Here is a 13,782-nt window from a genome sequence, read left to right on the forward strand (position 1 = left end):
ATCAGTTTTTTCCACTGCCAATCACGTGAATATGGTGTATATACAGTGTTGAATCATACTTCTACTGATAGCTTCTGCAACCTACGTTTCCTGAAGGCAACATGACTGAGGAACGTCCCCCGCCTTCTCTATTCTGCTGTCACTCATGATGCCACGCCCCCCACGCCAGATCGGGGCCAAAAGTCTGAACCTGAAAAAAAAATTTGAAACTGAAAAAAAAAGAAGTGAAACTTGAAAAAAAGAAGTGAAACTGAAAAAAAAAGATTTGAAACTGAAAAAAAGATTTGAAACTGAAATAAAAAGATTTGAAACTGAAAAAAAAAGATTTGAAACTGAAAAAAAGATCTGATACTGAAAAAAATAAAATTGAAACTGTAAAAAAGAATTTTCAGGTTCAAATTTTATTTTCAAATTAGCAAAACCTTTGGCCTTGATTTGGCTCCATAGGTCCCACCCCGTTTCAGAGCCACAAGTCCCTGCATTAACAACGTATATTCCTCTGAGGATAAAGGGAAGGAGCCAAGAAGGACACGAGAGACGGACTTGGAGAGGAGTCGTGATGCCACGGTGGAAACAGAGGGATTGCATAGTGCAGCATCATCTGTCCTCGTCTGTTTCTTTATAAGACCAATATAGTTTTCTTATTCAGCCTGTAATTTTCCCTTACTTGGAAATACCTGTGCAGCGCTGAAATCTCCCCCTCACACACACACACACACACACACACACACACACACACACACACACACACACACACAAACACGCGGTCGCTGTGGCTCATTAGAACCGGGAGCGAGATGAGAGGCCTATTTTTACAAATGAGGGGGTGAGAAAAGTGACACATGAGGTGAGATTTCATAAGACATGAGCAATCACTTGCGTTGTCACGGCGAGCAGATCCTGGATGGAGATGTGAAAGAACAGCGAGGTATGGAAGCAGTGTGATGTCATTCCTGAAGATAACTGCCCGCATTCATGATAGAAGACTGAGCCGACCTACAAATATAAAAATCCATAACTACGCCATCCACTACGCTCTTTGAGGTGATGCTTTTCTCATCTGTGGGAGACAGAAATATTCTGTCATGCGCTGGTCCACGGCAGGAGGAAAGACACGATGACAATGATGAGGGAGAGAGAGACGGGCAGCAAGAGTAAAAGGACGACGGGGCGAGAGAGGGACGGCCACAGTGACGTCAGGCTGGAACCTCCGGGCAGTTCGGCTGGACTCTTCTGCTTCTTGACGTTCGACTGAGAGATGACCAGTGGCCTGACCTGTGACACGCTCTCCTGAAAGACAAACAGCATGAGGCAGTTTAGGACATCTAAAGCTCCTTCTTTAGATTTATACTACTATAGCAAAATGGAGCTGGAACTTCCTTTACACTGAGAATCCATTCATCTAATGTCATCTTACAGTTGTGAATGAGGTTTCTTATTCATGATATACCATTATACCTGATGTTAATATTTAGTTGGAACACTTTTCCAATTTCCAACTTCATTTGGCCTTGAAAAAAAACCCGAAAATAAATAAATTACATTTCTGAATTCATTTTTATTCATATTATTTGTTTATTTTATTGGGCAGTTATCTTGGAGTTTGAGTTGATGCCATCTAATTTTAATAGAACTATTTTTAATTTCTATATTTCTATATTTATTTTTAAAGCTGCTAAGCTGCAGCAATTTTTTTTTATTTATGTTATATTTATATTTATTTATTGTACTTTTACACAAATATAGACTGAAATAGGCCTACAGTTCACAGTGTAATTTATTTCAAAGTACGCCTACAAATGCACACTGCACTTCTGTTATATTTAGGGGCTAAAAGAAACAGCTAAAATAAATAAAATATGAAAACTTTTAAAATCTCTGTTATTTTTTGCGGCTCCTGACAATATTTTTTGTAGAAGTGGGGGCAAAATGGTGTAAAGTGTAAACACTTTAAGCTTTGGTTACAGCAGGGGTCTGCAACCTGCGGCTCTTCATCCTTTTTCATTTCATTTCATTTATTCCATTCATCCTCATTGTAGCAGCTCCCTTTGGCCTTGAAAAAAACCCCGAAAATAAATAAATGATATTTCTGAATTCATTTTTAGTCATATTATTAGTTTATTTTATTGGGCAGTTATCTTGGAGTTTGAGTTGATGCCTTCTAATTTTAATAGAACTATTTTTAATTTCTATATTTCTATATTTATTTTAAAAAGCTGCTAAGCTGCAGCAATTTTTTTTATTTATATTATATTTATATTTATTTATTGTACTTTTACACAAATATAGACTGAAATAGGCCAACAGTTCACAGTGTAATTTATTTCAAAGTACGCCTACAAATGCACACTGCACTTCTGTTATATTTAGGGGTTGTAAGTAACAGCTAAAATAAATAAAATATGAAAACTTTTAAAATCTCCGTTATTTTTTGCGGCTCCTGACAATATTTTTTGTAGAAGTGGGGACAAAATGGCTCTTTTGATAATAAAGGTTGCGGACCCCTGGGTTACAGCAAGGTCCTTCTTTTATTTATCTCCAAAGCATATGATTTTTCCAAGATCTTGTCCTGAGAATGGGAGAGTCGGACGACTGTAAAGTCTCTCCAGCACACCCTGAATATTTTCCATGATAAATGATGTCTCATGCTCCCTGAACTGCTCTTTAAGCCCGATGAAACCTGCCATTATTGTTCCAGAAATGTTCTACGGTCTAAGGGAAGAAAAAGAACGTATTAATGGGGGAAACTTGGCCATGAGTACATTCAGGTATTGAGCTGGCAACAGTTCTGGGCACCAATAGTTGCTGAGCTGCATCCGCTGCAGTTACTGCGGATAAAACTGCCCCCGTAAACTTGCAGAGTTGCACAGTTGGCACTAGAAATGATGGGTGCATCACTTCGTGTACTGCTTTACTTACAGCGATGCCCCTATCAGTCTAGAACGGTGTAAATCTGGAGTCCTCACACCACATAAGGTTAATACTCAAGCCTATCGTCACTCATGAGGGGTTTTTCTTAAGGTTGTACAGCTCTTTGGTCCAAACTGTATTAGCTTTCTTCACATTGTTCATGTGGAAATGCTCTTACTTTAAATAATTCAAAGTTCCTCTGAGTTCTCCTCTGATTTCCTTTTACCAACAGTTTAGGCTTTCACTGATCACAATCAGTTCAGACTTTTTTGTTGACTGTATTACTTCCCGCAGATGATGGTTTGATACTCTCCTTCCAGGTGTTAAACATCTTCCCCTGATTTTAGTACAACCTCATTTCCAAAGAATTTGGGATGCTGTGTCAAATGTGAATTAAGAACAGAATTCAATGATTTGTAAATCTTGTAAAGCCATCCTTTTAGCACCAGAGATCATGGAAAACATTTACAATTTTGAAAGAGGCACATTTATAAATGCATTCAAAATTTAAAAATTGAATTTGGAAGGCAGCAGAATGTCTAAAAATGTTTGGACAAAAGCAACGAAAGGCTGGAAAAGGGGGTGGCACTAAAAAGAACCAGCTGGTGGAAGATCTCGCAACTAATTGGGTGAAACGGCAGCAGATCAATTACGTGATCGGCTATAAAAACAGCATCTGCCAGAGTCTCGGAAAAAGTGCATCTACAAGTTGAACATCACTTTTAGAATAATGTCTCAGGTTAAATCATCTTCGGTAGCTACATCATGTCATCAAAAGATTATGAAAATCCAGAGAAATTTCTTTGCACGGGCGACAAGGCCAAAGATCGATACTGGATGTCCCCGATCCTCCGGCCCTCAGACGGAACTGCAGAGCTAATTTGAAACAGACAGAGGCAAAGTGGAAACAACTGCCCCGTGCTTAGATGAATCAAAATTACATTTTCTTTTTTTGGAAACCCCTGATGTCAAATCCTCCACACAAAGAGAAGAGGGGCTGCCCGGCTTGTTATCAGCACTCGGTTCAAGTCTGCATCGCTCTGCAGACTTCCTTTCCAGATATGCATCCAAGCAGAGACGCACATCTGGGAAGGAAATACAAAAGCTGAAGAGGACAAACAGGATTTAGGGCAACATATGGCCCCGTCCAACATCTTCCTCAGTGAAAGCCTTGCATCCATCAGCAAGACAAACAGCATACTATATCTGGTATAAGAGCATGGCTTCAAAGTACTAGAGTGTGGGTGCTGAACTGGTCTCATGCAGTCCTTTCACCAGCAGAAAACCTTTGACGCATCATGAAATGAAAACTATGACAAAGACGATTGAGGACTTTTGAGCATCTCATATCCTGTATCAAACAAGAGTGCGATAATATTCTCCTGACATTCAAAATGACCTCATTATTAAAATTGTGCCTTTTTTTAGTTTATAAAACGTGTAAATCGTTACATTCAGTCAGAACTAAGGTCACAGCTGCTGTGTGGTCAGCTGAATGTGCAGCTCCCACTGACTGAGCAAACCAGCGGAGAAGCTGTGGGAGTGAAAGTAATTTCACTGTTCTGGCATCTCTCTCTTCCACAGAAAAACTGCAATGATGTGTTCAAAATGTCACTGGATTTGTTGCTATGTGTCTTTCTAGATGCAAAATTAAATTAGCAACCAATGACAAGAAGTCAGGAACAACTTACTGAAAATGACGCTCTTTTTTGTTTGCAATCAATCTCGCCGTGCACTGGGAGGGACTTTTTGCATGCATGGACGGTTTTGTAATACACTGACTTCTTCACAATTAATGTTGCAAATCAGACCTACTCCCAATAATCTCATCTGTTAACATCAGAGTATCAATGAAAAGTAAATGAAAAGTAAATGAAAAATGATGCCTGACAAATGTTTTCCCTTCTACCTCCAGGATGGTCCTGCTGTGCGCCCGGTCAGGACTGATCCGGAGGTTCCAGCGATGGGATCTGTGGCTTCGTCCGCCGTCGTCTTCACTCTCTGTTGTGTCTTGGCGCGCCACCTGAGGACGTTTGCGTCTCCGCGAGCTGATTCTCTGGAGAGAACCAGGCTCTTGGAGTCTGAACCGATCAAATAGAAGAACAGAACACAGTAAGAAACGGACTACAAGCAACGCAGGGCATGTGAATACTGTATGTGCGTAGGCAGGTTTGCAGCTTAGCCGGGGTGAAAGGCTAGACTGGATGTGCTTCCTTCCAGTGTCGGACCAGGTAGGATCCACTGATTTAGCAAACTACTACTCCATACCACTTGGAGGCAGTAGTGCACCCCTTATATTGTTGCCAAGTTTAGCAAAGAAGTTAAAAAAACAAACTTGAATGTATGTTTTTTCAAACCCATTGAAGTTCTGGGGGAAAAATCATCTTATTGTGGGGTTTTCCTGGTGATGGAGACACTCCAGGCCCTATAGAATCACCCCGAGAGCGCTAATGAAAACCTGCCTCCTGACATTGTGTTCATCAAACCTGCAGTCTGTGTCCTCTATATCTGCGTCTGCGTCGCTCTCTCCCTGAGGGTCAGATAATATGCACTCTTCCTGCAACAGAGAGAAACATCAAACATTAATGGGAATGACTTTATTTAGGACTTAAAGTACAAAATAAAGGCTCATAGAAAGTGCCATTTAATTGTCACTCCTTAGTCTCCTCATGTGTCAAATGACGCTTTTCCACTAGTACCTACTCAGCCCGACTCGACTCGCCTCGGTTTGGTGCTTTTCCACTAGGGGTCTAACGTGCAGAGTAGATACTTTTTCTGTAACTACTCTGCCGAGCTTCTAAGCGGCTGAGTCGGGCTGTGATGTCATCACACTACAGGCCACCGATTGGTCGGGGGGTTGGAGTCAGACGTCTGAGTCAGGACATTAGCAAAAGAGCGACTCTGACGGCGGCTGCTTGTTCATTTTATTCGACCTGCAATGGCAACACAGAAGTCTGTTTGGTGATCCAACTCTGAGGTGCAGATGTTCATAAACCTGGTGGCTGAGGAGAGAATTACCGTATTGACCCGAATATAAGACGACCCTGATTGTAAGACGACCCCCTCTTTTTCAAGACTCAAATTTGAAAAAAGACTTTTTTTTTTAACACCAAATTAAATTTTTATACAGAAAATAATTACAGTACATCTGAAAGAAATTATTATAAAAATATATTTGAGAGAAAAAGCATGTTATTTTGCCTCATTCAAATCATGATCTTGAAGTTTGCATCATAACTTCTTCGACCCACTTTACTCCAGATTGTCGCTAAGTTTCTCCATTTTCTGTTATCTCTTCTTTTATTTTCTTCTCTTTTCTTTCTTACCGCTATTTTTCATTTTTCTTCTTCATGCTACTGCTATTTTTATTTTTCTTCTTCGTGACAGGGGCTGGCTTTGGCCTGGGGAGTTAAATTCAGCATTCGCTTTAAAGATATCTGGCGCCATCTAGCGGTGTGAATGGGTATAACGTCTAGACCCCGAATGTAAGACGACCCCCACTTATAAAGTCTTATTTCAATGCAAAAAACCCTGTCTTATATTCGGGCCAATACGGTAAAAAGGGATCTAGACGGGCGATAAGGAACGACTAGCTCGCGGCTCCCAGCTGACTTTTCAGCAGCGCAGAGACAAACAAACAAACAAAAAAAAGCGAGAGTTAAGCAGCGTTTTGTACACTTCTTACACCTCTTTTCCACTTAAGACGGTAATGACAGATGTGGAAATAGAGGGGAGATGAGCAACTGTGAGCCAATATGGTGCAACATGCCCCTCTTCCTAACGACACTGCTGTCACCCAGATGACTGCTGTGTGTGGAAGCGCTCCTCCACTTCTGTTTGATCTACACTGCTTTAATAAGACGGGTCTTTGCAACGACTCGGCTCTAAGGCTATAATACTAAATCTTAAGGCTTAGACTGAATTAATGTGCGGTATGGAGAAAGAGTATAAACTAATAAAGCAGAGAAAGTTTTTTTTTTCCTTCCCTTTGCCACGAGCTGTCATTATTAGGGCTGGGGATCGATTCAAATGTCAAGAATCGATTTGATTCCGATTCTTAAGATTCAGAATCGATTATCAAGATTTGATTCGATTCGATTTGATTGCGATATTGATTTGGGTTAGTGTTATTAAAAAAATTTTTTTGAGCTGTTGCATTAATTATATGACTGTAGTTATGCAACATATTAATACTAGTATTATGTTGAGATTCAACAGCAAGTATGGGCAGCTAATGATGCTGTAAGGACCAATAACCTCCCAGAATGCTGCTATAACTGCTTTCGGTTTTTAATTTTTGAGAATTTGGTTTTTAGCATTTTATGCAAATGTAACCCCAAGACAGTATATAAAGTAATGAAATATAGACAATTTATGCAATTATAACTGAAAACTTTAATGTTTTCATACTTTTAAAAATATTTAAAGGCAAAAACATGGCGCCAGTTATTCTTGTGTCCAACAAATCATTCCTTTTTTGGGCATAAATAAAAAAATAGTTGTAATGTAATGATGAAGAAAAATCGATCCTTGGACATATGCATCGATTTTTAGGAATTAATATGAGAATCGATTTAGAATCAGAAAAATTGATTTTTTCAACACAGGCCTAGTCATTATGGGATAGTTTTGTCAGTGATCATGAACTGAGAGTGCCAGCAACAAGCAGCAGCGTTGTTCTGAAAAGATGAGCAGAGAAAACCAGGTTCATCGCCGCAACCAGGAAAGACTCCTGCATCTTTTCTTTCCTTGTTCTTCTCTCAGCATAAGTGACCCGGGCTCCTCAACTTGTGTTGTTGTTCACAAATGTAGACAGGTATTTCTTGTTTTTACTTTTGTTATCCTCCTTGTTGGTATTTTTGTAACATGTGTGGTAGAAAACAAGGTCATCGCAGCCACTAATGCTGTGATAATATCATTATTATTTAGGTCTTTGTATGTTTTGACCGTATAGAAATGTAATTCTCGTCAGTTGTGTGAAATAAGACCTGGAAACAGGCATTGTGGCATAGAATTGTCAAATTGGTTTAATTCACCGTATGAATTGTTACAGATTACTTTTGTAATACTGTATTTGACCCGGTCTTTGTACGTTTTGATCGTATAGAAACATAATTCTTGCCATTTTAAGTATGAGATGTACCTGCTGTACTCTACTGCCCTTACTTTTTAACAACTTGTGCTTTTTATTATTTTACCTCTTTTCTTATAATTTTATTCATTTCATTTTTTTATTTACTGTTTAATTGTGTCTTGCCGCTTTTAATGTTGATGTAAAGCACTTTGAATTACCTTGTGTTGAATAGTGCTATACAAATAAACAAACCTTGCCTCGCCTTGCCTTATTTGTTTAATTACATTGTTTAAAAAAGGGGGTTGAATTTTGTTTTATCTGATTTTTTTTTTAATATATTCTTTTTTTCTAATGAAACAGCAAGTTATGTAGAGACATAAGGAATTTTCATGTTTTTTTGTGTTTGGTTGTTATATTTTTAGGTTCTGCACGGGGTGGAAGATGGGGCTGGAAATTTTTCTTTCTTTCTTTATAAGGTGCCTTTCCTTGTCTGCTCCACCCCCACCCCCCCACCCCCAATCTTGGTGCAGTTCAGGTAAAGCCTTGTTTTCACCTTGCACACATGCATCTACACAGACACACACACTCATGCTCAGCCCACAGTTTTTCGGACAGATAACTGCAGTGGTCTTGATTCAGTTTTAGAGACCCGGGATGGTTGCTGCTTGTGTCTCTGCCTGTTTCTGTTTTTGCTTATTTTTCTCTCTCTTTCAGATCCCAAAGGTCTGTGTGCCCATTGTGTGTTTTCCTTGTCTTTCAGATTTGCAGCAGATGCCTCTCCGAGTTTATAAACGAAAAGAGAGAAAGTTTCAGAACCACTGAATTTGTGTAGCAGTTAGAATCTCACTGTTGGTCATTTGCATGAATCACCTGACACTGTATCCCCACATGAATAATGTGCTCATAACTAATGTAGATTCCTTCCCACCGACGCTGAAACACACCGACGCACATGATGGAACAGGCCAAGATATTATTCTTGAAGATAAAGTCGTGTTCTCTTTTGTCAAAAGGTTTATTTCACTATACCGATATAGTAATGTAAGGTGAAATATACACGTCTGGATTATTTTTCCTTCAAAATTTCAATTCAAATTTGGTGGCAGCAACAGCGAAATGCATGGTGGTAATTATGATCATATTGTGGAAAATCTGGCAATTTGATAACAACCTCAACCTCATCAAGTGTATATTTAACATGACAGTTGGAATTGAACATTTTACACATTCTCATGAAATGCTTGTAAATAAAAAGAGGAATGTCTCAAACTGTGTGTTTCACTCTTAGAAGAAGTGGGAGGATAAAATCACTTCTTGCGTCATGATGCCAACATTGATCATTCTTAATTAATATGGTAAGTGTTAACTGATGATATAATGTTGATGGGACTCAGCATTGTTGGTGGAAGAAAAAGACTTTGAAGTGAAGATGGCCGAATGAGAAATCAGCGGTATTAAGAGCTGGCATGTGGAGACACTTGAAGAGCCAGTTTATATAAAAGTTGTGTAAAAAAAAAAACATTTTGAAACACAATACACACCAGAAATCATCTTATATTGGAAATAAGCGGTTGCTGCCACTTAGGGGACCATCGTGTGAAAGCCATCGCACCCAACGATGACAGAGCAGAACAGATTAAAAAACTCTTGCGGCTTTTATTGTCAAGGATCTGTGCCAGTGTTAATCTCTTGAGAATGATACTTCTTTCACTGTGAGCTCTATCATCCCAGCTGAAAGATATTTCACTGACACAGCCAACCCCACGCTCTATGACGAGACCAAAAACCAAAGTCACGGAGTCACTGACGAGAGTGGGAGTGGGAGTGGGAGTGGGAGTGCCACGCAGTCACAACGGTGTGTGGCAAGATCTTTGTTTAAAAGGGTTGGGGAAAACTGTATTTAACAGAAATATGAAGTTAGTTTTTAGAGGGACTTACAACGGCAAATGTATTGTTACGATGACTTACTACTTCTCTTCTATTTTAATAAAGATGTTAGATAAAAAAGACTTTATTTTGAAAAGACCAGGGCAACACAATGCATACCTGTCAAGTTTTTTGATTTAAAAATAAGGGACATTTTCCACCACCCTCTGTCCCACCAGCCCAACCAAGGTTACATTTTAAGACAGGTTTACAAGAAATCCAAAATATCTACCTGTCAACCACTTACAAACTACAATTACTGTATGTGCTCGAATCTGCTAGTTCTACTTTTGTTGACACTGAAATGCTGTGGACATTCCCATGTATGTAATTCCTATAATAGAGCCTAAATGAAAACACAAAGGGGAATTAAAGCACACTTATTTATTTTAAATATTTTCAGTTTATATACACATTGATTGTCTTCAAGTGAAACATTTACATTTTCTTTTTATTTGACTAACATCGCAGTTACACGTCTTTCAGAACTCGTAACTGTAACATCCTGCTCCTCTTTAGGAAAGTACATTTTCTATCCCATTTTTAGAGATATTTACACAAATTCTTTGCTTTTTTGGCAGAAATGCCTTCTCTCTGGTTACATCCATCCATCTCTGATTTGTTGTTCTGAGTTTGTTCCCGTTGTTGCCACTAACCTCGCGAGAACTGCCACCCAGGCTGCAGCAGGGGGCAGTTCTCGCGAGGCTAGTGACAATTAGGTTTGCTGTTTAAAAATGATTATATTATAAAACGGGAAATTTACGGGAAAACACTAATATGGGAGGACGGCAGGAAAGAGGGGTGAAATACAGTAGTTTCCTGGCCAAAACGGGAGACTTGACAGGTATGAATGAGAAAGTGAGAGAATGAGAGAATAAAGATGCATCATAATGATTTCATTGTTGTATTGCTTCACTTTGGATCACACCTGCATTGCAAGATGGCGTTGAGATGTTGTATCAGCTTTTGCTATTTAAAGCTGTCTCCTTGTGGAGACATCTAAAGTACATTGTTCCAGATGTCTCGTGAGTTGTTCAGCTGCGACTTTGCAAACTTAATCCGCTCTGTCATGTTCTTTTTACAGAAAAGGTGCTTCACTTTTTCAGCCTTTTTGCACCTTAAAATGTAACATTCAAAAAGCTTCACTGAGCTGAGTCCAGTGGAGTCTGAGATGTCTCGGGTTTATTGGTAATTTCACCTGTGCTGCCCACCGCTGATGATCAAGAAATGGCCAATCATCGGTCTGATTAATCCTTCCACTGATTAATCGGGCTAACGCCATATCTGTCAAGTTTTGGATTTAAAAATAAGGGAAATTTTCCACCAACCGAGGTCCAGTATCTTACATTTTAAGACAGGTTTACAAGAAATCTAAAATATCTACCTGTCAACCACTTACAAACTACAATTATGTGCTCATAGCCTGATAGGCCGACCTTTGTTGACACTGTGTGTACTTCCTATGTGTGTAATTCCTATAATAGAGCCTATGAAAACACAAAGGGAAATTAAAGCACACTTATTTATTTTAAGTATTTTCAATTTATATACACATTGATTGTCTTCAAGAGAAACATTTACATTTTCTTTTAATTTGTCATTTTCACTCATGTGGCTCTCTGGCATTCACTGACTGACATCGTTCCCCCGTCAGAGACACTAAAAACGCAGTTACAAATCTTTCAGAAAGCGTAACTGAGCCCCATCCTGCTCCTCTTTAGGAAAGTAAATTCGGTTTCCCATTTTTAGATATATTTACACGAAGTCTTTGATTTTCTGGCAGAAATGTCTTCTCTCTCGTTACATCCATCCATCTCTGATTTGTTGTTCTGAGTTTGCTCCCGTTGTTGCCACTAACCTCGCGAGAACTGCCACCCAGGCTACAGCAGGGCCGTTCTCGCAAGGCTAGTGACAATTCAGTTTTCTGTTTTAAAATTATTATATTATAAAATGGGAAATTTATGGGAAAATACTAAGACGTGAGGACGGCGGGAAAGAGGTGTCAAATACGGTAGTTTCCCGGCCAAAATGGGAGACTTGACAGGTATGACTACCGCTCCCTCACACATATGAATTTTGAAACCTTTTTGAAAACCTTTTAAAACTGTCAGCTACCTGACAAAGTAAAGGAGATAGATATATAATATATTATATTAGGGATGCCCAGATACCGATACTGGTATCGGTATCGGGGTCAATACTGCTATCATATACTCGTACTCCTACTCGCAAAAATTCTCCGATACCATGCACCGATACCACTTCATTGTTGTTGTATTTACTGGTTAGTGACTCTAGGGGGAGATGTTGAGCTGCAGTCAGCGTGGTGATGAGAAGAGAGTGATACCCGTGAGTGAGACTGGCAGCGCCGTTTCAGACAAGATAGCGACAATTAATGTAAACGGGATGTCAGCAGTGTGGACATATTTCAAAATAAGGGACAACGATAGAACCAAGGCAGACTGCAAGCTAGTCCTGCTAAAGTGTCAAGAGGAGGAAAGGAGAATACGTCGTTTAATACCAGCAACTTGATAAAACATCTCAAGACGCATCATAAAGCTGAGTATACAGAGTTTGCTAATGCTACTGCAAGACCACAACAACCAACATTAGCTCAGGTTCTGCAAAAGCGACAGACAATGACAAGAGACAAACCACAGGCCGTGTTTAGACTCAGCGGGCTGTCGGCGCGGCGCGTGGCCGGGGGGCTGACCCGCGGAGGAAAGCCTAGCCGGCTGAGTTTTGTTTAAAATAGTTATTCTACTCATTTTATTTATTGAATTTATCGGTTGCAAATAAAACCTGTGTTCCAATTAATTGCATTTTTCATTGCATTTTTAGCCTAGTTATTTTTGTGGTAGAAGTATCGTATCGGTACTCTGTATCGGCGAGTACACAAATTAAAATACTCGTACTCGGTGTGAAAAAAATGGTATCGGGGCATCCCTATATTATAGAATCAGGCCTAAAAACATAAAAAAACTGTTTACTGAAGCGTGCTCTTAAATTAAATACTTACCTGCTGTACTTTACTGCCCTTATTTTTTAACAACTTGTGCTTTTTATTATTTTACCTCTTTTCTTATAATTTTATTTCATTTAATTTGTTAGTTAAGCGTACTCTTAAATTAAATACTTGTGATTTTTGAAAACTGCGTGAATTTATGGATAGCCCTGAATGCAGGCATTGTGATCAAGAATTGTCAAATTGGTTTAATTGGTTTAATTCACTGTACGAATTGTTACAGATTACTTTTGTAATACTGTATTTGATCCGGTCTTTGTACGTTTTGAACGTATAGAATGTAATTCTTGTCATTTTAAGAATGAGATGTACCTACTCTACTGCCCTTACCTTTTAACAATTTGTGCTTTTTATTATTTTACCTCTTTTCTTATCATTTGATTTCATTTTATTTGTTATTTACTGTTTAATTGTGTCTTGCCGCTTTTAATGTTGATGTAAAGCACTTTGAATGACCTTGTGTTGAATTGTGATATACAAATAAACTTGCCTTGCCTTGCCTTGCCTTGCCTTGCCTTGCCTTGCCTTGCCTTGCCTTGCCTTGCCTTGCCTTGCCCTGCCTTGCCTTGCCTTGCCTATATTGAAAGTCCTATAAGCCATTTGATCTTTACTGCTGCATGTAAAACCGTGCAGAAAGCTCTGAGGGAAGTAACCTGTCACGAAGCCCAAGCGTGTTGCAGATTACCTCTGTGCCATATCCCTCGGAGTACCTGCTGATCATTGCTCGGTTTTTCCCACACTGCTCACACAGTGACTGGTCCTGACAACAGAGAGGGAGAAGAAGGATCCTCAAAACAAAAACAGTCTGACACTCTGGCTATAAAAGATACAGTAAAGAAGAAGGAGA

The 13,782-nt window shown here is 39.3% G+C and overlaps 1 protein-coding gene across 1 annotated transcript in view; it reads right to left on the reverse strand.

Annotated features, from left to right (window-relative positions):
• Nucleotides 1-361: 361 nt before the first annotated feature.
• Nucleotides 362-13,782, reverse strand: part of si:ch211-63p21.1 (uncharacterized) — a 16,018-nt gene continuing 2,597 nt past the window's right edge. Inside the window, exons 4-7 of the mRNA XM_061710294.1 lie at nt 13,621-13,695; nt 5,397-5,467; nt 4,820-4,991; nt 362-1,290 (exon numbers count right to left, since the gene is read on the reverse strand). Of these exons, the coding sequence (XP_061566278.1) occupies nt 1,084-1,290; nt 4,820-4,991; nt 5,397-5,467; nt 13,621-13,695 (525 nt within the window). The 3' untranslated portion in view covers nt 362-1,083. The remainder of the gene's footprint in view (nt 1,291-4,819; nt 4,992-5,396; nt 5,468-13,620; nt 13,696-13,782) is intronic.

The sequence above is a fragment of the Cololabis saira genome, chromosome 20 (genome assembly GCF_033807715.1).
Source record: "Cololabis saira isolate AMF1-May2022 chromosome 20, fColSai1.1, whole genome shotgun sequence".
Lineage (NCBI taxonomy): Eukaryota > Metazoa > Chordata > Actinopteri > Beloniformes > Belonidae > Cololabis > Cololabis saira.